The sequence below is a fragment of the Aspergillus steynii genome (genome assembly GCF_002849105.1).
Source record: "Aspergillus steynii IBT 23096 chromosome Unknown P170scaffold_7, whole genome shotgun sequence".
In the NCBI taxonomy this organism is placed as follows: Eukaryota; Fungi; Ascomycota; class Eurotiomycetes; order Eurotiales; family Aspergillaceae; genus Aspergillus; species Aspergillus steynii.
The window spans coordinates 228090-253802 of record NW_020194404.1 but is presented as its reverse complement, the minus strand read 5'-3'; the positions used below and the strand labels follow the sequence as shown (position 1 = coordinate 253802).

At 52.0% G+C, this 25713-nt stretch overlaps 8 protein-coding genes across 8 annotated transcripts; 4 read left to right on the top strand and 4 right to left on the bottom strand.

Moving 5' to 3' along the window:
* Window positions 1-160: 160 nt before the first annotated feature.
* Window positions 161-2091, bottom strand: ilv3C (putative dihydroxy-acid dehydratase; the record flags this gene model as incomplete). Its single annotated transcript, XM_024851017.1, has 3 exons — window positions 161-1330; window positions 1405-1616; window positions 1677-2091. 3 exons carry the CDS (start codon window positions 2089-2091, stop codon window positions 161-163), a joined length of 1797 nt encoding a protein of 598 aa, XP_024700689.1.
* A 435-nt stretch (window positions 2092-2526) lies between these two features.
* On the bottom strand, window positions 2527-7453 carry P170DRAFT_449093 (cytochrome P450; the record flags this gene model as incomplete). The annotated part of the gene is made up of 7 exons (XM_024851016.1): window positions 2527-3991; window positions 4044-4263; window positions 4725-5270; window positions 5329-6983; window positions 7017-7071; window positions 7147-7235; window positions 7356-7453. 7 exons carry the CDS (start codon window positions 7451-7453, stop codon window positions 2527-2529), a joined length of 4128 nt encoding a protein of 1375 aa, XP_024700688.1.
* Window positions 7454-7506: 53 nt separating this feature from the next.
* Window positions 7507-8638, top strand: P170DRAFT_439154 (EMI1 family protein). The gene has a single exon (XM_024849775.1). It carries the CDS (start codon window positions 7620-7622, stop codon window positions 8259-8261), a length of 642 nt encoding a protein of 213 aa, XP_024700687.1. The 5' UTR covers window positions 7507-7619; the 3' UTR covers window positions 8262-8638.
* A 16-nt stretch (window positions 8639-8654) lies between these two features.
* On the top strand, window positions 8655-9309 carry P170DRAFT_439153 (uncharacterized protein). Its single transcript, XM_024849774.1, has one exon. It carries the CDS (start codon window positions 8726-8728, stop codon window positions 9275-9277), a length of 552 nt encoding a protein of 183 aa, XP_024700686.1. The 5' UTR covers window positions 8655-8725; the 3' UTR covers window positions 9278-9309.
* Window positions 9310-9543: 234 nt separating this feature from the next.
* Window positions 9544-16928, bottom strand: P170DRAFT_439152 (glutamate synthase (NADH)). Its single transcript, XM_024849773.1, has 4 exons — window positions 16347-16928; window positions 16210-16250; window positions 12793-16138; window positions 9544-12736 (listed from the first exon to the last, which is right to left on the bottom strand). The coding sequence occupies exons 1-4, from the start codon at window positions 16520-16522 to the stop codon at window positions 9922-9924; spliced, it is 6378 nt and encodes a 2125-aa protein (XP_024700685.1). The 5' UTR covers window positions 16523-16928; the 3' UTR covers window positions 9544-9921.
* Window positions 16929-19081: 2153 nt separating this feature from the next.
* Window positions 19082-19811, top strand: P170DRAFT_439150 (uncharacterized protein). The gene has a single exon (XM_024849772.1). The coding sequence runs from the start codon at window positions 19174-19176 to the stop codon at window positions 19528-19530; it is 357 nt and encodes a 118-aa protein (XP_024700684.1). The 5' UTR covers window positions 19082-19173; the 3' UTR covers window positions 19531-19811.
* Window positions 19812-22175: 2364 nt separating this feature from the next.
* On the top strand, window positions 22176-24105 carry P170DRAFT_389129 (uncharacterized protein). The gene is made up of 2 exons (XM_024845858.1): window positions 22176-22692; window positions 22776-24105. The coding sequence occupies exons 1-2, from the start codon at window positions 22660-22662 to the stop codon at window positions 23856-23858; spliced, it is 1116 nt and encodes a 371-aa protein (XP_024700683.1). The 5' UTR covers window positions 22176-22659; the 3' UTR covers window positions 23859-24105.
* Window positions 24106-24297: 192 nt separating this feature from the next.
* P170DRAFT_512081 (SNARE domain- containing protein) lies at window positions 24298-25523 on the bottom strand. Its single transcript, XM_024854955.1, has 4 exons — window positions 25357-25523; window positions 25075-25281; window positions 24929-25022; window positions 24298-24868 (listed from the first exon to the last, which is right to left on the bottom strand). The coding sequence occupies exons 1-4, from the start codon at window positions 25365-25367 to the stop codon at window positions 24665-24667; spliced, it is 516 nt and encodes a 171-aa protein (XP_024700682.1). The 5' UTR covers window positions 25368-25523; the 3' UTR covers window positions 24298-24664.
* Window positions 25524-25713: the final 190 nt, after the last annotated feature.

The following is a 25713-nucleotide window of genomic DNA, read 5'->3' as shown; positions in this document are numbered from 1 at the left end:
GAAGGGCTTAGGGCACGCGGTCAGGGCTTCTTCCGCCCGTGCTACTTGGCCTTGGCCACTTGACGCGTTTCTTACTCCGTACATATAACATAATATAACATATATACCTAGGTATGGATCAAGGATTTACATGGGCCGTTACGGGCCAGCTAACGCCTACTCAATTGGCTGCAAGAAAACCAAAATCCGCCCCGTGTTGCGCTTGGTTGACGCTCCGCTCATATAGGCCAAGATAACCTCTTTTTCTTCCTTGTTGTCCGGCAGGATCCTTATTCTCGATAACTCGTCGTTTTCGCGCGTCAAGGCGTGCCCGCAACTCCTCGCTCGATATCTCCACTTGCAGTATACGTTGCTCGACGTCACAGGTGATGAGGTCGCCGGTCTGCACTACTCCGAACGGCGATTCGGGCAGTGCAGATTCCGGGGAAATGTGAAGAGCAATGGTCCCTCCCGCCGTACCAGACATTCGGCCGTCGGAAAGACGCAGCATGTCTTTCACCCCTGCAGATGCAAGCTTACGGGGTATCGGGATTAGGCCCGCCTCGGGCATGCCAGGGTTGCCGATGGGGCCTATTCCTTGGAGAACAAGAACAGTGTCCTTGGTCACGGGAAGTTCCGGATCGTCAATTCGTCGTGCTAGATCCGCCGAGTTTTCGAAGACTACCGCCGGTCCTGTATGAGAAAGTAGCCTTCGATCCTTGGATGCCGAGGCCTTCATGACGGCACCATCGGGGGCAAGGTTCCCGTGAAGGACAATAAGAGAGGAGGATGGATAGAGAGCATCCGAAAGGGGCCTGATGATTTGCGTCGAGTATGGAAATGTACGGAAAGGAGAAGCATCCAAGATCTCGCCCATTGTCTGGCCATTGATGGTCATGGCTGAAAGTTGAAGCAGCGGTCGCAAGGTATGCAACAGCGCCAGCATACCACCAGCGTTATGAAAATCATTCATATAATTGTCCCCACTCGGTTTGAGATTGATCAGCAATGGCGTTTTCTGGCCAATCTCCTCGAATGTTTGGAGGGTAATCACGCCGCTCACTTGGGGATGTCGATTCGCAATGGCGAGTAGGTGTACTACGGCGTTTGTTGACCCGCCAATGGCCTGCAGCACCGTGATTGCATTTATGAATGATTCTTTGGAGAGGATGTCTTGTGGCTTTCGACTATTAACTGCCACAGACACGGCATTTGCCCCGGTTTCCTCTGCTACTCTGATCCGTGCGGATGACACTGCAGGGGCCGAAGCGCCTCGAAGCGGCATCAGCCCCAGAGCGGCAGTAATGCACGCCATTGTGCTGGCAGTACCCATCACACCACACGTTCCGATCTGACGACAAGCGCGTAGTTAGCATCGAGAAGCTGAAAGGGCAATGGTCACCTGGCCATCTTTGGGGGACGAACCGTTGGAGCAAGTTCTTCGTTGATAGCGGAAATCTCCTCGATGTCGATTTCCCCGGCACGAAATGCGGCCCAGTTGTTCCGACAGTCAGTACAGGCGCCTATCCTTGATCCTTTATGATTGCCTGGCAGCATTGGACCCGTTACCAGCGGCAAGATCGGCTTGTTTGCAGATATGCCGCCCATCAATTGAGCGGGAATTGTTTTATCACACCCTGAACTTCATCAGCTTTACCCCCTTGACTGGCGATTAGGGCATAGGGACAGCGCCAGACCTCCGATCATAATACACGCATCCAGCGGCTGAGCACGAATCATTTCCTCCGTGTCCATACTCATCAAGTTCCGGAGGAACATGCTGGTAGGATACGAAAAAGATTCATGGACACTGATGGTAGGGAATTCAACGGCCAACCCGCCATTGAGATGAACCCCTCGCTTTGCAGCTTCCATCAATTGCGGTACATTGGCATGGCACGGATTGAATCCGGAGTAGGTGTTGATGATTCCAATTATGGGCCGCGAGAGAGCGTCGTCGGAGTATCCTAGCGCCTTGATGAATACTTTCCTCAGAAACAAAGAGAAATGCGCATCCCCATACGCAGTCAATCCCTGACGAAGACCTGAAGAGGATGAAATCGGCGTTGCCAGATCATAATCATGGCTATTAGGCTGATGTTGATCTCCCATCGTCAGAATCTCACCAATGCCCGAAGTTCCGTTGTTCAACAGACTGAGTTGTTGCGGGTCCGGCTTCGACACCAACGATGAGGTGATCGGACGCTCAAGTATCGTTGGATTCATCGGCGAAACTCCGCGACCCGGATATTTTTCCGCTTCATCGACGGTTGCTAATCCCATTACCTCCGGACTGATTGGTTCCTGCTAGGCTGGACTCGCTATAGCATGCCTTGGCTTTCATAGATTATCCTCGTTTGAACGCATTTCGATTGTTCCCTAGGAAATAGAATTAAACCCTCTTAAATGTCAAGGCTCTAGCTCATGGGATGGGAAGCTAGACGATACTGATAAGAATTAATACATAGTCCAAGACCCTAATTTATACCCTACATGCCAGGAGAGTAAGAAGAAAAAGAACAAAAATTCGCCAGATTTTATTCTCAATTAAACACGCGAGGAAATCCGCACCCGGATGTCTTTCTTAGGCAAGTAGACGCCGGTGGACATTTTATGGGCCGGCAGGCTGAGATCTTTTCCATCTGCCGGCTCAATATCCCACAAAGAAATGATTGCGGAAGTGAGGGACAAGACTTCTCTCTCGGCAAAGGCTTTCCCCTTGCATTCAAACGCACCGAGACCGAAAGGGTTGATGGTGTGCAACTTGGCCCGCTTCTCTCCGGTTTCAGGGTCTGCAAGAATGAACCTCAGTGGATCGAATTGGGATGGGTTCGAAAAGTACCGCGAGTCGGTATGAATGACGCCGTGGGGAATAGCAACGCTTGCTCCCTTCTTGATCTCGTAGGATCGAGGTTGCTCCGAGCCAGCGATTTTGGCGTCCGCCTCAGATTCACAGACAGTCACGTCGGAAGTGAGTTCTCGAAACGACAAATTTGCCGAGTCCAGACGCAATGTCTCATAGTAACTAGCTTTGAGTAACTGGCAGGATTTGAACAAGCCTTCGGCATCAATGGAAATCTTGGGGGCCTCCTGGAATGGGAACCCTGTCTCTTCTCGGGTAGGCCTCGAGGCCTTCACGTAGGGGGCTATCTCCTTTCGAATGTCCTTCAGAAGCGTTGGATCCGCAAGAAGACGCAGAACATGCCAAAATACAATGTTAGGCGCATTGCCATTCATGGCCCAGAGGAGAGACAAATGGCCCGGGGCGCTAGATTGCGGTGACAGTCCCATACTTTTGGACAACCGGATTCGTTGCTTGATCGGCTCGCAGACATCGTCGAGGTCTCGGAATTTGATGCCAGGGTCTACGCCATCGTCCCAATAGTTAAAGGCTTGCTGAAACTCCGCAAGAGCTCCGAGAAGACGGTCACGAGCTGCATACGCTGCAGGAAGTCCCGGAACCACCAGCCAGCGAGGCAGCCCCAATGCCATGGTGGGAAACCGATCATCCATTCTCCAGACATCGTCTAATAGGGTGGGAAATTCATCCAGTATCCCTTGTCCCAGAAGAGTGGTCGTAGTAGCCTGTCCCACGAAGTTTCTCAACAGAGCAAAGAAATTCACTTCACAAGCCTGTTTGCCATTAGAATCCACAACTGCCAGGTCGCTGTTGCGCTCCCAGAGGGCTTGATCCACCACACTATGGCAGAAGGTCACGAAGTTCGGAGAATCGCGTTCTATTGTACGGACCAGAGACGCAGAAGCCTCCGAAATAAAAGGCTCCTTCGTAAAAAGATTAGGGATGGTGTGATGGAAAGTTTTATCGTTGGCTGGGTCCAGGTGGCGCAGGGGTCCCCGGTCACCGAAGATGGCCTTCAGCGCATGATTGATCAAAGTAGTAGAACTTGCACTTCGTGAGGACATGACAGACCTGGCCATCGATGGTGATACTACAGCGGCGTGCTTTTTCCCGCCCAGATAGATGCCCATGACGGGCTCATCCATTCGATCCCTACAGCTGACAGTCAGCTAGCTGCCGTAGTCCATTGGCACGAAACACTTACCTGGCCTTACTGAGCAGTCTCACATGGTTCCACACAAATGAAACACCATGGCCGATCCAAGGAAGCCAGTACGGCACCATCCGAACTCTCCGCGGATTTTCGCTCTCTGCCTTCCCACTTTGCAGGCCAGTGATGATGCGCGTGGAAATGCAGACGAAGAGAAAAACCGCAACCAGCACTGGCCAGCCCTGCTCGGCCAGGCGTTCCTGGATATTGCGGACTGGGCCGTCCGGTGATAATCCCAGATTACCCATGGTGAGATGTTTATTGATTTATTTATTTTGAGCTGCTTTCAAGGGCAACGAGGTTCACGCGCACAGTCGGGAACGCCATCTAAAGATGAATAATTAAATAAGGGGAAGATAAAGGAATAAGTCGGAAGAGCTCGCAACCTCCAATCCAACACCGAAGATGCAAAGTCCAAAACAGAATCCGAGATGATCCAAGCAGGATCCAAGGGAAGGGGAATTGGACCGCAGTGGAGGAAAGAAAGAAGTTCTAAGAATAGCGTGGCGGCCGGACGGTAATACGGCTTATCTCAGCATGCACAATTGCTTTTATGCGTTCATTAATTTACCCGTTCGACAATCGACATGTACGAGCAGTCATTTTTTTATTACCTGCCGGGCTATTATTGATTGATACTATATTCGTCCATTCGTTCGTGATCTCAATGCTGACTCTGCAAGATCTTCTTCAAGACCGCACTGTCTGCCTCATATTTGCCGATCTTGTCTTGAGAGCTGTACACCTTTTGCAGAAGCCACTGGATTCTCGGCGTGAGCTCTCGAGGCTGCTTGGGTAACGACCCTAGTAGCTGTAGCTCCTCTTCATACTTGGCAATGCTTCTATTCTCCATCCGAATGAGCTGCGAGAAGACTCCTAGGTCCATGCGACTGCTTAGTGTCGTGTTCTGGGTCAATCTTTGGAACACGGCGCGATAGACGGGTTTGCCGGGTTTAATGGTCTCAGGAGAGCCGTTGACCGAGGCGATGGTGATGAGCTCCGCCTGCTCGAGTGCCCGCAGGGTGGTCTCGCCATCATCCTTGAAAAGATCTGAGAGGAGAACTCGACTATAGGGGAGCGTTCCATCCGCCGCGTGTGCCAACATCTTGATCAGAGACCAAACTTGCTCCTGACTCCATTGCTGGGTCCCGGTCTCTCCACCCAAGATGAACATCTTGAGGATTTCAGAAATGGACTGCTCGACAATTCGATTGACCGCGGCTAGAGCATTGTCAGCCGGGAAAGTGGGCCGTTGTGGATTGCGGACCTGGCAACTTACCTCGGGGCGTTTCTCCTGCTTCGATGCGATGTGCCATGAATTCAAGGTCTTTTACTCGGCCTCCCAACATTTCAATGCAGCTGTCGAGGCCTTCGGGACCTTCCTTCCCTTCGAGCTGCTGGTTCCTAATCTTGGCACCATCCCCCAGATGGTTTAGCACATACCTCCGTCCCACTTCCAGTGAACAGTCTCCCAAAGAAATCATGCGGAACACCGAGTTCGGCATGGCTTTGCTGAGAGGTTTGGCAAAGGAAACATCCGTGGTCAAGAAGATAACATGGGCGATATTGCCGGCCGTCAGTCCAGCGGCCCATTCGGTGATCTTCTCGTACACCACGCTATCCTCCGAGGAATTGTGCAAGAAATTGTCAATAACTACCACGGGCCGCTGCTCGGGATGAGCCTCTAGGTACTCCTCATCGGTCAGGTGGAAGTCCTTGTCCGTCTTTTGCCTATGTTCCAGCGTAACCCTCTTCAAGGCTGTAGCAGTGTTCTGCCAGATCTTGCTGAGTTGCGCATCCAGAGTCTCCGAAAACCCTGCTTTGGTGCCAATCATGCCCTGCGCTGCGAGATCAATGAAGCTACTGATGCTGTTCATCCACGAGAATACCGGTCGATAGCCTACTTGGCTGGCTGCTCGCGCAATCTTGGCCGTGTCACCTCTAGCATCCTGTATCTGCTTGCAGTCGATGACTATCTTGTACTTGTAATCCTTGAGGGCCCGGTCCAGGACCAGTTCCCGTTTGCCTGAACCACGAGGACCATGGACGACAATAAAAGTCTCGACATTCTCCGTCAACCAGGAGCGCAGCTGCGAGATGTCCGCTTGGCGGTCCTCCCAGATGGCCGTGAGCCCGCGCGAGTCGGCACCGGGATTGCCGAAATAAATCATATTGGCCTTGCTGACTTGCTTGCGGATCCAGCGCAGTACGTTATTTTCGTCGGTATTAAGAGTTGCTTTGATCTTCATTTCAATGAAGAACGTGCGGATGGGGTCAAAGACAGCCACCGTGATGGCCGCGACCAGCGCGGCAACGGCAGGGATCACGAGCCTTGGATGGTTCATGATCCAGTCTTTGAGCATGGAGAATTTGATCTTTCGCTCGTACATGATCCTGATTCTCGTCCCTGCTTTCCCACCGCCAAGCACCTCCGGGACAATAAAGCCGTGCATGCAATTTTTGGCCATGACTGCGTACAGGGGACGCGAGAATTCAACCAGGGCGTACCTAGGCGAGACCTTCGAGTCCGACGGCTGTTTCTCGATGTCTTTCAGTTTTCCATAGCCACGGAATGCCGAATAGAGGCTTTCGGTCGTCAAATCCACGGCGCATCCGTCCGCGGATCCCGCCAGGAACTCAACTCTCAGCCGCTTGCTCGGGATGCGATACAGGTCTTCGATCCACGGGCGACCCAAGACCCGAGCAACCCTGACCGTCTGGAACGGATTGAACCATGGTCGGATGGGATGATCCTCTAGGTTCGCCTTGATGGCCGCTTCGATATCGACGTCTTTCAGTCCTGCCTTGCGGGCGTACTTGACAAAGGCGCCACCTTCTCTAAAGCGCGGGACGACTTCTTGGATTTCCAGGTTCAGATCCTCCGGGAACACACGGTGAATGATGCGCAGCGGGTCAGATGCGGCCAGGTGCGGCCTATTAATGCGTTTCAAGGCCTCTTCATATGACCTCGTGGCGCGGAGAGGTCCCTGCAACACCCACTGTAACCTTGACGGAAAGATATCTGGCTCCGATGGAAATCAGTTATCGAGGACCACGGTGTGCGGACCTGCTGCCAGGATGATCACGTAGAGCTTACTGTTCACAAATAGGAGCCCTTCGTTCTCGCCCACCTCGATATGCCCGGTCTCGAGGTATGAGGCGTGGGAAGTAGTAGAAGTAGTGGAACTAGTAGTACTAGTAGTACTCCGCCGTCGAACCACCTCGCACGGTGCGGGAAGTACGGCAGCAGATCTCGTCCAATGTAGGGGCACTGAGGAGACCAGAGGTCTCCTTCCTGGAACACACAACGGACGCATCATGGCGCATGGAGAGCGAGAGTTGTTGGGGAGAGGAAGAGGCCGACCTCCTCCGGTGACGTCGACAGCCCGGCGGATACGAGACATTACGGGTTTTATTACGGTCACTGGTGGAGTTCCCCCGCAAATACCGTCACGGGCGGGTATTGGGTAAAATCAGGCTCGCCGGGATGGAATTCGCGATTCTTCCGCTCTCCAAAGATCCCCGACATCATACATACATCAATCCTCCCTCCTCTCTCGCGCCTTCACAATGGGCTGGTGGTGGAATTCCTCGTCTCCCAAGGAGGCCTCTCCGGCCTCTCCGGCCCCTCCGTCGTCTTCCTCTCCGCAACAGCCATCGTCAGACCCTCAACCATCCGCACGCCCGCCGCCGTTGACTCGCGAGGAACAAGCCGACGCGGAGTTCAAGAAATTGCTCGCCAGCCTAGAAGGAGACATCAATAGCGGCTCTCCGAAAACCTCGCAACAGACCTCATCCCCAAGCGAATCAGGCCCCGAAGCCACGGTACCGCCGTCCTCCATTGCCCCCGAGTCACTCTACCCCGACACCATGTCCTGCCGCTCCGCTTTCGACTATGCGTTCTTCTGCCAATCGTTCGGGGGCCAGTTTGTCAACGTTTATCGATACGGAGAGCTACGGTCGTGTAGCGAACACTGGGATAACTTCTGGCTCTGCATGAAGACCCGGACGTGGTCCGATGCGTCGCGCAAGAAGGCCATCCGCGATCACAACCGCAAGAAGGCCATCAAATTCAAGACGGGCCCCAGCAGTGAGGATGTCTGGGACTTACGGACAGAGCCGGATCGAAATGCCTTCGAGGGGGATTTTGCCGCGCTGGAGAGGGAAATGAAGGCCGAGGAAGAAGCCAACCGAACCGCTGGTGCCGTTTAGCGATCTTCGAGGACAACGCACTGTTGGGGCTTCGTTGTTTGTTAGCACAACAGATGTCTGTCTCTTGTTGGGAGGGGGGCCCTGTAAAATACAATACATTCATGTCATATCACCTTCAAAGCGTCTGCGGCATCTCTCGTCTTTGTTCGGTTCTCTGGGTAGAACTTTGACCCTCTTTGATGTCCAAGGACAACTCCCTGTCGGCTAAAGGGGATTCGCGCCAGAGTCATAATATTGTTGTCTCTGAATAAGGAGATCCTGTCAGGACAATGACCTCTTTGTTCGCATTGTATCCTTTGTCTGTTGGGCTCCACGCCATGCACTTTCGAGGGTGAAACCTTCCGGAAATCGCATATATAAACTCCAGTAAACCCAGGGGGAAAGACGATAGAGAAGGTTGAAAGAGAGAAGCCATCATCTAGAAGCTATCCCTTCCTAGGTTCTACTCTTTAGTAAGTCTTTCGATGGATTCGATCCTATCTCTGATCCAGGAGTTCAAGGAGCTCCGCCGATCTCGACGCCGAGCATATCGGCCACAGTCACCACCTCCTGAGCCTGAATATTTTCCGTATCCCCCATTAGATAACAGGACACAGCTCCGCTCCGCTCGCGCTCCCAAGAAGACCGTTCGCTGGGGGCCAGTGATGGAAATGGGTCCTCTGCCCCCGGCGAGATACTACACCCCAGGAAGCCATGTCTCAGACCGACGTCCCGTTAAATCGATTCTGAAGCCACCCACCAGACTCGACCAGGAGATGTTCCGGCATAACATGTGGCGCATGGTCGGTATGGCCGATGAGCGCCTGGAGTTTACCTACCAGTGCATCGGGGACATGCGCAACATGGGAAACTCGGCTCTCGACTTCATCATGAAGTGCGAAGAGCATTCCGTCCGCAACGAGTTGACGCGAAAAGTTCTTGAAACTGCCTATCAGTTGAACGAGCTGTCGTTAGAGGAGGCTTATAGTCGTAGCCTTCAGCATACAAGGCTCAGGCGCCGTCGAACATCCCGGTGAATGGCCTAAGGGATTTTATCATACGCTCGGACATGCCCAAAAGATTCCAAACTAAGATAGATTGCGAAGAGATATATGTACGATATAAGCAAGATACGAGGAGAATAGGGTGAACAAGACCAAACGCTCGGGCGCCTTTGTATCCCAGTTTTGAGAATTCGCTGCAACCAAAAGCAAGTCCACCCACCCACGGGTAAAAAATAACAAAAAGAAAATAATAATAAAAAAAGACGAGAAATAGAGCAGGAAACATGAAAAAAAAAAAAAAAAAAAAAAAAAAAAAAAAAAAAAAAAGAGAGAGAGAGAGAGAGAGAGAGAGAAATAGAAGAAACGAAATGGAGATTAAAAATCAGAAGGCTGGCAAACCGTGGAAATAGAAAGAGAATCAAATCAATACAACCGGGCTCATATCCAAACCACCCAGAAGCTAGGAATATGACCCACGTAACATAAGCCCGACTGGTAGTTTTCATAGATACAAAAACCTCATCTTACTTGATGATTTGATAAAAGCAAAATTTTGGGGCATAAAATAGCATTTCATTGGTCGCTGTCATCTTCGTTTGTCGTAAAGCATACACAGAGCTCGGCGTCATCGGAGGCAGTCCTGCTGCACAAGACGCATTGGTCCTCGAGTGGTTCCTTCATGCAGAAACCGTCTGAACGGTACCCTGGGGAACTGCATCGATTGCTGGTCGACGAACAATACCACCGGTGACGGGGAGCTGAGAGCTGGTGTTCATCAGGTAAGTGTCGACTTCGCGAGCGCACTGGCGACCCTCGTTGATACCCCAGACAATGAGAGACTGGCCGCGGCGGCAATCACCAGCGGCAAAGACGCCCGGGATGTTCGAAGTATACTGGCCAGGAGGGGTTTTGACATTCTTGCGGGCGTCGCGTTCGATTTCCTCGCCCAGGAGGCGATCTTCAGGACCAAGGAAACCCATAGAAAGAAGGACAAGATCGGCGGGGAAGAATTGCTCACTGCCTTCAACAGTCTTCATGTCCCACCCACCAGAAGCGCTCTTCGTCCACTCGACACGAACGGTGTTGATCCCCTTGACACGACCACTGCCGTCGTCAACGAATTCCTTAGACATAACACAGTACTCGCGAGGATCCTTGCCCATATGAGTTTTCACTTCAGAGTGACCGTAATCGACCCGATAAATACGGGGCCACTGAGGCCACGGGTTATCACGGGCACGCTCGGGGGGAGGCTGAGGCAACAGCTCGAAGTTGGTGACGGATTTGGCACCGTGGCGAACAGAGGTGCCGATACAGTCATTGCCCGTGTCACCACCGCCGATAACCACGACATGTTTATCTTTGGCAGAGATATATGCACCATCGGCGAGGTTAGAGTCGAGAAGCGACTTGGTGTTGCGGTGCAAGAACTGCATGGCAAAGTGCACACCATCGAGCTCGCGGCCAGTGACCTTAAGGTCGCGCGCTACTGTGGCACCGGTAGCAATGATGACAGCATCATTGCTCTTGCGCAGGGACTCCAGAGAAACCTCGTACTCAGGGCCAACAGGGGTGCTGGTAGCAAATTGAATGCCCTCGGCGGCCATCAAATCAACACGTCGTTGCACGACCTTCTTGTCAAGTTTCATGTTAGGGATACCATACATGAGCAACCCACCAACGCGATCAGCGCGCTCGTAGACAGTTACACTGTGGCCAGCTCGATTGAGCTGGTCAGCAGCCGCAAGGCCAGCAGGGCCTGACCCAATGACGGCGATGGTCTTGCCGGTGCGGCTTGAAGGAGGACGAGGGACCATCCATCCCATCTCAAACCCACGGTCAATGATGGCACATTCGATGGACTTGATACCGACGGGGTCCTCGTTGATTCCTAGGACGCAAGCACCTTCGCAGGGGGCAGGGCAGACACGACCAGTGAACTCGGGGAAGTTGTTGGTCATGAGGAGACGGTTCAAGGCATCTTGCCAGGAATTCTGAAACACCAATTCGTTCCATTTCGGGATGATGTTGGAGATCGGGCAACCGGTGTCCGACTGACAGAAGGGAACACCACAATCCATGCAACGAGCAGACTGGTACTTGAGCTCATCCTCGCTGAGGCGGTTGGAAAGCTCCGCCCAGTCACGAGTTCGGGTCACGGGGTTGCGGTACTTCTCGCTACGCCGGTTGTACTTCATGAAGCCCCTAGTCTTGTCCAGGATGAGAGCCGACCGCTTCTTCTCGGTCTTCGAGTCGCTGATGCTATCCTCGATGTCCAGCATCTCGGCCTTCTTCGACTCGCCTTCGGCCTTGGGCTTCTCCGCGTTCGCCGGAGTACTGGGAAGTTGAGGCAACGTAAACTCGGCCTTTTTAGCAGCCTCGGCCTTGGCAGCTTCCTCCTCCAACGTCCGCTTGTAATCGGTGGGCAGTACTTTGACGAAATGAGGAAGCGCCCGGGTGAAGTCCAGTAGAACACGAGCAGCCAATTCTGAGCCGGTATAGTGGTGGTGGTCTTCGATTAGACCGCGGACGAAGGCAATCTCGGCAGGGTCTTCCAGGCCAGACACTTCCACCATTTCCATGTTCACCTTGGAATGGAAGTCCTGGTTCTTGTCTAGAATGTAGGCGATACCACCGGACATACCGGCAGCAAAGTTACGACCAGTGGATCCGAGAATGAGCACCCGACCACCCGTCATGTACTCACATCCATGGTCACCAACACCTTCCACCACAGCGGTGGCGCCCGAGTTACGGACAGCAAACCGCTCAGCAGCCATACCACGGAAGTAGCAAGTACCACGAGTGGCACCATAGAGACAAGTATTACCAACGATCACATTCTCCTCTGCCTTGAAGGCGGCGCCGCGAGGTGGGTAGATAATGAGACGGCCTCCAGACAGACCCTTGCCGATATAGTCATTGGCATCGCCCTCGAGTTCGAGGGTTATACCGGGAGCAAGGTAGGCACCGAAGGATTGACCCGCGGAACCTTTGATGTTTGCGTGGATTGTGTCTTGGGGAAGGCCCTCGCCACCAAATCGGCGACTAACCTGATAAGACAAAGTAGCACCCAAGGCGCGATCGGTGTTGACAATGTCACACTCGATTCTGCAAGGAAGACCCTTCTCGAGAGCGAGCTCGGATTCGGCGATGAGCTTGTTGTCAAGACGGGTGTGCAGACGGTGATCCTGCTTGCGGACATTGTAGGTGGCAACCCCGGGGCGGAGCGAATGAGCCGGGGTAAGAATGAGAGACAGGTCAATCTTTTCCTGCTTAGGAGTCCGAATGTCATCCCTAACCTTAAGCAGCTCGGCGCGTCCGACCATTTCGTTGACAGTTCGCACACCCAGTTTTGCCATGATAGCACGCATTTCGTTGGCAATGTAATAGAAGAAGTTGATGACATGCTCAGGAGTGCCCGAGAACTTAGACCGGAGCTCTGGGTCTTGGGTTGCAATACCCACGGGACAGGTGTTGAGATGGCATTTTCTACCGTAAAGTCAGCACAAAAAGTTTATATAGCGAAGCCCTAAGGGTAAACAAACCTCATCATGATACAACCCATGGCAATGAGAGGAGTAGTGGCAAAGCCATATTCTTCGGCACCAAGAAGACAGGCAACGGCAAGATCACGACCGGTGCGAAGCTGACCATCGGTCTGAACGACAACACGCCCACGCAGGTCATTCAGGACAAGAGTTTGATGGGTTTCAGCGAGACCCAGCTCCCATGGAAGACCGGCATACTTGATGCCAGTCCAACGCGAGGCACCAGTACCACCATCGTGGCCCGAAATCAAAATGTGGTCCGCCTTAGCTTTGGCGACACCAGAGGCAACGATTCCAACACCGACCTCCGAGACAAGCTTGACGGAGACACGTGCACGGGGATTCGAGCATTTGAGATCGTAGATGAGCTGCTTCAAATCCTCAATGGAATAAATGTCATGGTGCGGCGGCGGCGAGATCAGACCAACGCCGGGAGTCGAGTAACGAGTATGGGCAATGGGACCAACGACCTTGTGGCCTGGGAGCTCACCACCTTCGCCAGGCTTGGCTCCCTGGGCCATTTTGATCTGCAGTTCATCGGCATCTGCCAGGTAATGGGATGTCACACCGAAACGACCAGAGGCGATCTGTTTGATAGCCGACCGCATGGTATCTCCGTTCTCCATGCGCTTGCTTCGCTCAGCGTCTTCACCACCTTCTCCAGTGTTAGACTTGCCACCCAAACGGTTCATAGCGATGGCTAGCGTGGAGTGAGATTCCATGGAGATCGATCCGTAAGACATAGCACCGGTGACAAATCGGCGAACAATCTCGGTCCAGGGCTCCACTTGATCAATTGGAATGGGCGTCCGCTGCTCGAAATCAAAATCAAGCATACCACGGAGGGTACAGTTCTTGATTTGCTCATGTTCGGCCTTGGCGTAAGCCTCATAAGATTTGTCGTTCTTCGTACGCACGGCATCCTGCATGTTGGCAATACTGACGGGATCGTTAACGTGCTCCTCACCTCCATCACGCCAATGGTATTCACCAGACTCCGGGAGACCTGGGATTTCAGTGACCGAACGAGAGGGGTAACCACGCTCATGGAAGGCAAACGCATCCTGGGCGATGAGTTCAAAGGTTAGGCCACGGATACGGCTTGCAGTTCCGGCAAAACACCGATCAATGACACTATCATCAATACCGAGAGCTTCGAAGATCTGAGCGCCCTTGTACGACTGCAGAGTAGAAATTCCCATCTTGCTCATGACTTTAAGAATGCCGCCATCACAGGAGGCCCTGTAGTTTTCGATGACCTTTTCATCCGAGAGCTGCTTGCGAATCAGGTTTTCTCGGTTCATCTTGATGATACATTCCATAGCCAGGTATGGGTTGACACCGTCTGCACCATATCCGACCAGGACACACATGTGGTGAACTTCACGAGCCTCTGCGGTTTCGACAACCAGCGCGGCAAGGGATCTCCATTTGTTACGAACCAGGTGGTGATGGACCAGGCCGGTCGCCAAAAGAGCAGAAACAGGAACTCTGTCGGCAGAAGTTGCACGGTCCGACAGCACAATAACCTTATCCCCGTTCTGAATAGCGTCGGTGGTTGCATCACAGATGGAATCAAGTGCCTCGACATATCCCGGAACACCCTTTGATTTCTCGAAGGTGATGTCGATTGTCTTCACGGTCCAGTCCTTGTGAGCCTGGTTGATATTCTTTAGGGCATTGAACTCCGGGATGCTTAAAATGGGGGAAGGAAGCAGTAGGCGATGGCACTGGGAGGGGTCCATTTCTAAGAGATTGCCCTGGGGGCCAACGTAGCAGTCCAGGGACATGACAACGGCCTCTCGAATCGGATCAATCGGAGGATTGGTCACCTGAGCAAAGAGCTGGCGGAAGTACTCGTAGAGAAGGCGAGGCTGCTCGGCAATACAGGCTAACGGAGCATCGTTGCCCATGGAGCCAAGAGCTTCCTTGGAGTCGGCGGCCATCGGTCCCAGAAGCAGGCTGACCTGCTCGAAGGAATATCCGAAAGCCTTAAGACGAGGATCATTCTGCACAGTAACATCGTCGATAGAATACCGGAGGTCAATATTTTGTTGAATCAGTTTCTCTTTGATGGCGGGAAGCTTCAAAAGCTCTTTATCCAGCCACGTCGTGAAGTCCTGGCGATGGGCAACCGTGTACTTGAGCTCGGAATCATCTATAATGCGGCCAGCCACGGTATCGACTAGAAGCATCTTTCCGGGCTGCAAACGGCCTTTCTGGACCACACGCTCGGGGTCGACGTCCACAGCACCGACCTCGGACGCACAGACGATGCGGTCGTCGTCCGTCACATAAAAACGACAAGGACGCAATCCGTTACGGTCCAAATTGGCACCACAGTACCGCCCGTCAGAGAAGGTGAAAAGAGCAGGACCATCCCAAGGTTCCATCTGGCAAGCAGCCCACTCATAGAATGCGGCTTTGGCAGGGTCCATGGCCGGGTTGTCCTGCCACGCCTCGGGGATCATGAGCATCACCGCCTCGGGCAAAGACAACACGCCATTGATCATCAGCAGCTCCAATACATTGTCGAAGGCCGCAGAGTCGGAACCACCATCCTCCACGATTGGATAGAGGCTGTCGAGCTCATCACCGAAGATGTCTGACTTGAGCACGCCTTCTCTGGCCCGCATCCAATTCTTGTTACCCCGGAGGGTGTTGATCTCACCGTTGTGAGCGGCCCAACGCAGGGGCTGTGCCCGGTCCCACGAGGGAAATGTGTTGGTAGAGAAACGAGAATGCACGAGGGCAAAGTGACCTTCATAATCCACATTGACTAGATCATGGTAGTACTGGTATACTTGAATAGGTGCCAATTGGCCCTTGTACACAATGTTTCGGTTGCTGAGAGAGCACAGATAGAACCAGTTAGCTAGTCCAATCACATGGGTGGCGCGTTTCCGCAGCACGTAAAGTTGGCGTTCGAAGTTTCTCTCGTCGAACGACTCTGGATCGGTGATTTCCGGCTTGTTTCCATCGCCGTAGGCGGACTTCAATACCACGAACGGCTGCAAAATGATAGGCTCACGAGAAAGAGCAGCAGGGCCCAGAATGGTTGAATCACGAGGGACCTCACGCCAGCCCAGCACGCGCAAGCCTAGAGAACCTGCGATCTCTTCAAACGATGCCGTTGATTCCTTCAAAGACACCTCGTCGGGCTTGAAAAACAAGTTTCCAACTGCATACTGTCCAAGCGGTGGGAGTTCAACCCCGACATCGCGAGCAAAATTCTTGATGAAAAACTTGTGGGGAATACTGGTCATCACACCGGCACCATCACCATCTCTTGCGTCTGAACCAACGGCACCTCGGTGCGTCATGTTACAGAGCAGGTTGCGAGCTATAAGGCGATTCATGTTAGCCGGGATCCCATGTAGCGATTGGGTGACCGCAGTTAGCGAAGACCCTTACCATCACTGACAATTTTGTGGCTAGGCTTGCCTTTGATATGACTAGAAGCGGAAGAAACGAGTGTTAGCCAATACTGCGCCAGAACGACTAAATTTGTGGCTAGCGACGAGACAGGTTGTATGCGCCTGTGCACTTACGCAGCGAAGCCTACGCCGCAAGCGTCCTTCTCATATTCGGGATTGTACAATCCCTGCCGCTCCGGCAGAGTGTTCGCCCAGCCATATCCTTGCTTTGGCTGGTACTCCGAATACTCGTTCGGTTGCTGCTCTTCCTCTAAAATTTGGCCATAGATTTCCTCCAAGTTCAGACCCATTCTTCCGCCGGCAACCGACAGAAAATGGAATGACGAAACTAGGGGGGAGGGGGGGTTGTTGGCTTCTGTGACTGGGACTGCCGCGGGACTCGGGGCAGGGCGGGATGTCGTTACGTATAGATAAGGAATATGCCAGACAATCAAATGTCGTCACTGATAAGTATGTACGGGGTCAACAACGCGGGCGAGGGACAGTAGAGAGATTATGTTTGACCCAGCGTCTTGCTCCGAGAAAGATGGAAGGGAAGAGGGAAGAGAAAGAAAGAAAGAGGAGGGGGGATGGAGGGGGGAGAGAAATAGTAGAGCAGAAAAAGGTTGGTAGCAGGAGCGGGAGGGCGGGAGGCAGAGGTCCGGGGAATTCACTGGCACAAGTCCGAGGTGTACATCTGTAGGTATTTGGTATTGGAGGTGGACGAATGGACGGTAACGACAAGAGGAAGGGAACCCACCGTAAGATGTAGGAGCAGGTAGGAGCTAGGCAGGTAAGCTGCTGGTACCTTCCGATCAAACAATGGGCGAAATTACAATTGTGGGGATGGGCGAAAAAGGAGTCCGTGGCAAGATTGCAGGTCGTTCGTTTCTTTCTGTCTTTCTAGCCAAGGACGTCGCCGTAATCCCTGTAGAGTGGAAAGAATGACGGGCGCAAAAGAAAGAGAATTATGAAAACTAGAAGAAAAATGAAAGCCGGGGCCGTTTCAATTTACTGTCTAGGTATCCGAAGCCGCATTTGGGTGCAAATATTCTATCTCAGTCATTGGCGCTATAGAGCGTTTTCGGCGCTCTCCGTCCTTGGTCAGAATAGGATGGTTGACGCAAATGGGGGGGGTGTGGATGAGAAGAGCGTACTATCCCCCCTCCTTTCCCTACTTTTTCCCCCCTTTCTTTGATTTCATCTAAAATAAAATCAAAGAAAATCATCAGAGTTAAAGGCATTAAAAAAAATCATTGACTTATTAATCCAGTCGCAATGGTCTCTTGAATTTGAACACGAAGTCGTTCCAACCCGCCACAGGATGACTGGCCACTCCATCATACCAATCGTTATGCACTGCAGTTGACCGGGGATTTACTCTAAAGTCAAGATAAGACACTGGCAGCCAATCAGCGCGTTGGCTTTGCAACCTTTTGGCCAAGAAGATTAGGTTTTCACTACGTCAAGATCCAACCCGGTGGGGCCCAGGCTTAATTTCCAAATTAAACCCGACTAGTGCGAAAACGGATTTAGTGTCGAGCATTTCTTATTTACGCAGGTCGGTATCGCCCGTGTAACTGGTAAGTTTCCCGCTCGTTTCCACTCGGTACGCACTCCCTGCCCTCGAGGGCGGTTTCCCATACCAGCGCTAATACTGTCGCGTTCGAATCGCTGGCCGATGCCGGCCGAGAATGAGGTCCCAGCATTCAAACTTACAGAGTCCTGTACCTAGGTAGTGATTCTATACGTGCACTGGGGTAAAATGAAAGCCCCCGACAATCAACAGTGATCAGCGCAAAGTACCCAGGATCTTCTTGCTGATTGTTGAGCCTCTGATTGGAGAATGGCGATGACCCATATTATCTAACTTGGGCTTGGGCGTGAATCGAAAAAGGTATCCATGCAGTTGCATCTCGGATAATAAACATCACTTACTCTTTGGTAATCATTCCCATCTGCCGAGCCGGAAGGGGTTGAGAAAAGGGAAAAGAACAAGCACCTGGCCTGATTTTCGATTCTCCAGCGTGGTAGTTAGCTTGGTTGGCCATTTAGTCCGACTCAAGTTCCATAAGTCAACAGATCCATCACATCTGGACATACTACGATAAGTTGACCACACGTCCTGTCCTGTCCGACGAGTATGTACTTTGCGAGAGGTTCCATTCACCCTTGGCATGTCCAAGACCCGACTGGATGGATGTTGCAAAAGTGGGTCCGGCGCAAGGGTACGGTGCTTATCCTAGATCTTACCAGAAACGGTTGGTTCAACCGGGCTAGAGTGCGCATGGAAGTCATCCTCAAAAAGAGATCCGTGAAAAGAAGAGACGAAAAAGAAAAGAGAAGAGAAACAGTGGTGGTCAATCCTTGGCAGACACTGCGGGCTACCACAAATCAGTAAGGAGGCGTCAACGCCAAGGGCAATAATCGACAAGTATACCAGAGCCGAAGAGGGTGAGACGAATTACGGAGTAGGGGGTCACATGCAGAGGAGAACGGATGGGGAGAGTTCGTAGTATCCGGTGGTACGTGACAACTTCATGCCTTTGGAATGGTCAGACCAGGGAAATTAATTATCCCCTTTGGCTTAGGACTTGGTAATTGCCGTGGTCCCGATGGCTAAACGCTTAATACTGGCTGTTGAACAGACAAAAATGATCATAAACATGCTCCGACGGCACGGCGGGGTGGGGTCGTGGAGAGGGATCTAAGGGACTCGGCAGGAATAGGCACGTAAGTTATCTGTGCTGATTCAATTTTGCGTGGCATCATGGCCTGGCGCTAAGGCCTAGACATTAATAAAATGGGATCTCTAGGGAGACTAGAAAACTGGACGAGCGGCCAAGGAAAAGAAAACGAAAAAGCAAAAAGTACGTGGTGCCCTGTCCACAACGCTAACCCAAAAACCTGCATACCCCACGCTCATGTGCAGCCTGTCGGACGATCACAGGGATTACACGGTATGTATTTTTGCCATGTTGGCCAAGGTCGGGTGGGTAAGTTACTGGCACGGAGCAAACCACACCTGCCACGCCTGCCGGTCCGCCCAGAGCAATCAATTCCATCAACTCTGCCGACAACGGCCAAGGACGCTTTTCCTCTTCCATCCCAGAAGACTCCCTCCCTTTCGCTCCTCGCTCCTCGCTCCTCCCCCTCCCCCTGGACTCCGAAAGTCCAACCCCTCCCCCCGTACACGTTTTCCTCCCTCTCCGTTCAGTCTTACCAGCCACGCCCCGATTTCGGGGCTCCTGAGCCGCATCTCGCCGCTGAGGAGCGTTCGCCCATTGGGCCCTGGAGGTTTCTCCATCTCATCGTTTGAGGTCATCAAACATCTTATCAGGTGCCTATCAAACCACCTACTTATCAGGCACTGCACCATTCCAATTCACATTGCCTGCCTAATTTCTCATTCGACCTTCTGGCCGAGGGAGCCAGAACCCCCGTAGTCTTCGAAGTTCTGTCCTCTAACGGCCCTGGGTCGCTGGAGGCAATTCCCGGGGAAGCCCACTCCGTGCCCCGTGACTGTGCCCTTTGGCAGGCCCCGACCAATCGGCACCCAGGAATTATCCAGCACCCCGGAGATACCTCCTTACCGCGCACCGTACTCCGGACCCTACTAACTAAGGTACTCCGTAGTGATTTCATCATTCTCCTGGTAGAACTTTGAATCCCATTAATGGTCAAGTGAATAATACCAATGTTAATTACCTACCTACTATAAAACCATATGCCCATCCTTTCCCAATATCCGGGATTCTTCGTTGTCGCTCTCTATCCCATCATTTTTGCCACTTCCAGAGTATGACGTTTTGTCATGTAGACACTCGAGAACAACTGGAAGCCATTGATCTATCCAGTCGCCCGTGATAGGACGAGTAGAGAATGGGTACAGTTTGGATATGCCTGATTACGTCCGGGCTCCAGGGAGATGGATGACTTGTCACATGAATATGAGTGTCTCTCGGCCGATCAAAGATCCTGGTATGGACACAATAATGTTGCCTCTTCATTTGGCCAACTCCGGCAGGAAATAAAATACGCCTACTGCATCTCCGACGGGCAAACTGACTTCTCCAACTCAAGAGGACCGACTACTAATTAGTCGCCCACTAACCGAGTGACTCAGGGCCCCGGAGGAGGATCGCGCACTAGACATGCAGGCGCCTTTCCGTTTCTCTGCACTCCGTACTCCGAGAATGAAGGAGAAAGAGAACCCCCCATTTCCGCACGTCGTCACATGATTGGGCGGAGAGGAAGCTCCGGTTTCTCCCGAGGTGTCCTGGTCGGTCTTGCCCGCTTTGGGTTCACCGGGCATCATCGAGTCGAGGGAGCGGGAAACTGCGACCCCTCGGGCGATTCCGGGATCCATGGTCGAAACGGCCGGAAAACCGGGCATGTCACTAGGTCCGTATTGACGAGCAGGCGAGGATGACGATGGAGAAACTGGCGGTCGGCCTTGTGCCTGTTGATCTCCGAGCACCGATGCATTATGATCACGGTGATTATGCACCGTATTCCTGCCGTACTGGCAATGGCGCTAAACCAGCTGTTGCGTTGTGCGAGGAGTAGGTGATTCGCGCAGGCCCAATACGCTTCCTATTGTTATCGCGACGTACTTGGCTTCTAAAGCGACGTCACAGCATGTCTTGCGTCCTGGATTGGTGCCGGTTTGCGATCGGTCTTGCTGGTTGAAGCCTAACGACGGTATACCTGGTGCCCGTGGTCTGATATGTCCATGCCCTGCGAGTTGGGTTTGTTGGATCGATATCATTGTGGCCTGATGATGCTCTGCCACATCCAACTCGACGAAACTGCATACCATTGGCCTTGAGCCGGTGATCTGATGAGAGTTGATCGCCTAGGCTCAGCGACAACAACAAATGATGTTTGTCTGGTCAACAAATCTCCCCGATGTGTCGAGGAGAAAGCGATCATTGAAGGGCCTTTTCCAAGATTCTTTGAGCGCTCGGCTAAATCAGTTGTTGCGACCGGCATGCACCGCGGACGATAAGTCTCGTGAATCCAGAATCTGTCCAGATTCTGCAGCTGCCGAGCCTTCATGGAAGACACTGATGCCCAAGATAACTCAGGCCACCTTGAATGCTAACTTCCTGTATAATCACGAATCGAGCCATGCTTTGGGGGGCTTGGCTTCGAGAGTTGCTCTTGTTATTTGTGTTCCAGCTGATGGACATGAAATTGACTCTGTCCCATGATCAGGAATTGACCGGCTGTCTATCACGGAGTTCTTCTGGTCTTCGCGAGAACTCAGATGGTGTGTTTCTAGTCATATCGGGTCGAGACACCATTCTTCCATCTAATATGTCCTATGGAGGGAAGAAGACGTCATCAGAGTAGCCGCGGCTGCTCTGCTCGGGGCTTCTTTGAGATCTACAGTCTCTGTGTGCAGCCTCGGTGAAGCAATATGTTGTACCATGGAGCCGGGCATGGTTTATAGCGAGTTAGTGTCACTAGTTGAGGGGGATATATATGATACTGTCAGCAATTTTTGTCTAGAAAGAGCTGCAATGGCATTCTGGTGAGAGAGCATCTACTGATATTGTGGGCTATTTTGTCTGATAACTCCTAACAAGAGTCCATGGGCATTTCTAGCAACTGGTAAAGCTGTAGCAAAGCCCTCCTTCCTGACCAAGCATTTTTCATGTGTTGTTTTATCATTTCTGTGAGATATACAGTGTTTCGACTGCACAAGACAAACCTGTTAGCATGATACCCGAAATTGAAGAGCTCTCCATACCTACATATTTCTAATACTGCATTAGGGTGACCGATCTTCTGGGGAAATGCAATGTATTCTATTAGCAACTTCGCTCTTTCACTTCTTTAGGGTTTTTAGGGTGCACGTGCTTTTCGCGCCGTTTCCCCTTCTTACAGCATATATTTTGTTTTGGATTGTTTAGAGCCCTATTCTTTTGCCCAGTATTTCCAATTTTCAATTATATTGCCCGTATTTGCTTCTTAACAATCAGTGATTCTAAGAGCCCTCCGGGTGCTCGCTATTGTAAACATCAACGGACAAGTCTATCAATCGAGATGTTTGGACACCCGCATTGGCCCCTCCGCCTTGTTGTGGAGCGGAGCTTACTTTGATTGTTTCTACCGTGCTCCGCGGAGCTTCTTCGATCCATCCTCTCCCCTCCACCACAATGCATGGCTTGAGTGCGCTCGATCATGCGCATATATAGCAAAATAGCAGCCTCAAACTTCGGGAAAACAAATTCTACAAACTCCAAGACAAAGCCCCAAGAAATTGCCATCTGAGGCTCGAGATTTACCGGAACAACACTCGAAAAACACACCGATAACCCGGTCGGCATACACACGAACGTCCCGAAACGCCCTCCGATTGACGATCCTGACGAACTCCTTGCAACTGATCCCCTGAGATCACGCACCATTTCCCGCTGACCCAACCATCTGACTGACAATGCTTTCACTCCCTCTTATCACACCGCGCGATGTATGTCTTCGCTAGCTACCCCTCGATTGCTATCAAATCCGAACCGGTGAAGCTCCTAAACTAACCCATCTCTTCTTAACTAGTCTCACGAACTCTGGTTCGGCTCCTCTCAACCCTACCGCTCCTCGCAACAACATCAACCGACGGTAGACGCGCAGCAAGGACACTCGCGTCGCAATGGCGGTCATAACTTGTACGGGCGTGCGCATATGTCCTCTGCCGGGGCCGGAAACAGCTTGTCATCATTAATGCTGGAGGAGCGCGCCCTTCGTGTCCGAAAAAACAACATCGCCTTATTCGGGTACTCGTGGATCAAACCCGCAGGGTGTGCCAAAACTATGCTAGGGATGAAGGAAGAAGAGGCAGAGCGAGAAGAAGCCCTTGCGGCGGCGGCGGCAGAGATGGCCGCTGCTGCCGCTGCCGTCGACCCGGGCATGGAGGGCATGGAAGGGATGGGTGGGGGCCCGAATGGCCAGACAGATGGCGAGGGACAAGACGACACGGGGATGGAAAGAGACCTCGATGACGACATTCCGGATGCAGACGCGGAAGGTCTCGTGGAGGAAGGGGAGGAAGGCCTTGAAGAGGACGACGAGGTGGACGAGGATGGGTACATGGAACGAGACCTCGATGATGATATCCCCGAAGCATTTCCGGAGGACGATGACGACGAAGGACTCGAGGAAGAGAACGAATACGACTTCAACAATCAGCCAGATTTGGACGATGACATCCCGAGTGGTGATTACGAGCAAGGGAGTGATGAAATGAGTGAAGACATGGGTCACGATCTAGACGACGATATTCCTGAAGCAGATGAAGATCGCCTCGAGCAAGAAGAGGAATGGCAACATACTGATACAGATGCCGAATTCGACGACGAAGAAGATGAGGTCAGCTTCACGCAGGGACATTTAAGCCAAAGCCTTCGAGCGAGCACCACTAGCAGTCGTGGACTCCCTCCGGCGCCAGCGCAGCAAGAGACGGAGGCCCAGCGACGGTTCCTCCAACGATGGAGTGGCGGCGGCGATGCGTTTAATTCGAGCAGTATGGTAGTCGATGAAGATGACCTCCGAGCTTCTATGGCCAGTCAAGCAAGCCGACGAAGTGTCTTCGGCAGATTCCCTAGAAGACGAACAGGCGGCCCCAGGGATAGCTTTGACTGAATACCATGACCAGTCAATCCGGAACATTGAAATGGCACGTGTATCATATGCTTCAGCTCTACGTCGGGATCGAGGGACTTCGGCCCCGTTCGCTATGAGTTTGAGGTATTCTGCGATCGAATGGCAGCAGGCAGTAGGGAGTTTGGCGAAATCCGGCAGTGAGCTTAATGCTTTGAGCCCTGAAAGTTCATCGTTCTCGGGGCTTTAGTCTACTCAATATATTAATGCTAATGATTATTTATGAGCCATAATGATGAATTGCGAAAGTGCTTAGATAGTTGTAAGGCTAGACAATACCCAACCACTAACATATAACTACTGAAATGCAAATAATTCCAGAACCTTGGCTCCAGTTCGCAGTCATTAACATAGAATGATCGGAATAGAGAAGCCCTCATCAACTGGAACAGCCATACTGGATTAAGGCGACTCTGAAACCCGGGTATGCAATATGATGAAATCTGGGTGGTTCGATATGGTACATGAGACTAAGTTACAACCATTTTTCTATAAATGGAATATTGAAAATGAGGCACCAGGGAAGGAAATAAAGAATCTAGTTGGATGATGCAAATCCCATCGCAGGATAGAACATTGATAAAAGCACAACGCCAAAAGGGGAAACGCCATAGTCCAGTAATCATGCTAAGCTGGCAAACCTCGAAATTATATAAACAAAAGCGGTTGTACAAGGAGGCCCTTGTGCACGGGTGGGCATTGCTTTGACGGATATGGGTAGATGGCACTGCGGAGAGCACCTTGAGGATGAAGCAGGGCTGCAGAACAGAAGGTCCTGACGCTCCAATTTAAGTCAGCCAGACATACCCAAAAAGTAGGAACACAGCCAGGAAGAACCCCAGCCACACACGCCAGCCAACGCCAGTCCGCTCAGCCATCCGCAGCATGCGATTCATGTTTCCTCGGATTCGGAGACGTGTGTTGTCGAATGAATCGTTTAGCTCTGAGATAGTAGAGGTGTCCCGGATTTCATCGCCGATAGCGAGTGTGATCTAGTTGCGACATCAGCATCCGATATGGTTTGGTTTTCATCCAGTCCAGTCCAGGCTTACATCTTTGAGCATTTTCACCTTCGCACTGATTCCTTCAACCTCCACGTCATTCTGGGATTCGAGATGGGAAAGGACGGCATCCGAGTATTGTCCCCTGTATTTTTATAAGCCATTCACATCACAGATCCAACTGCCAGGCCACTCACTTCGCATTCGGTGTCGCGCTTCTATAGCCTCCCGCCGTAGCACCGCCGTTCGAAGACCCATCCCCTCCAGGGCCAGGGTATCCTCCATACCCATACCCACCGACTTGGCCGGGTGACCTACTGGCGGGTCGAGAATTGCCACCGTACGAGTCAAAAAGAGACGAAGCAGCGCGGGGATCGCGTTGATGCAGATTAGAGCGTGGGAATCTATTCGTCCCAAAAATCAGCACACATCAGTTCAATCATAGGAGGCACACCCATTGTCGTGATCAACAAACATACCGTGAAGCCATAACAGATCGTCAGTTGTCGTAGTGAAGGTATTAGAGTAGGATCGATTTTTTGCTCTTTTTCTGTGTTTCTCCTCTTGCTTCTTGTTCATGAATCTGGTGCTAAGTTGCTAGTCAACAAACATGGTGGAGTAATTCAAGACCGGAAGTTTGGCATCTGAATGATTGTTTGAACTGCTTTCGGCGATAACGGTCGAGAACAAGTGGCTACTACAAGGGTGCCTGTGGCGTGCCGTACCGCAACCTTCCCAACTACCCGCACGTGAGAGCAGTCAAGGTTACCGGGGGAATCATTAGATACGGCGGAATACAGTAGTAAGTTGATGTACCTTCCATTAGTAGATGAGTG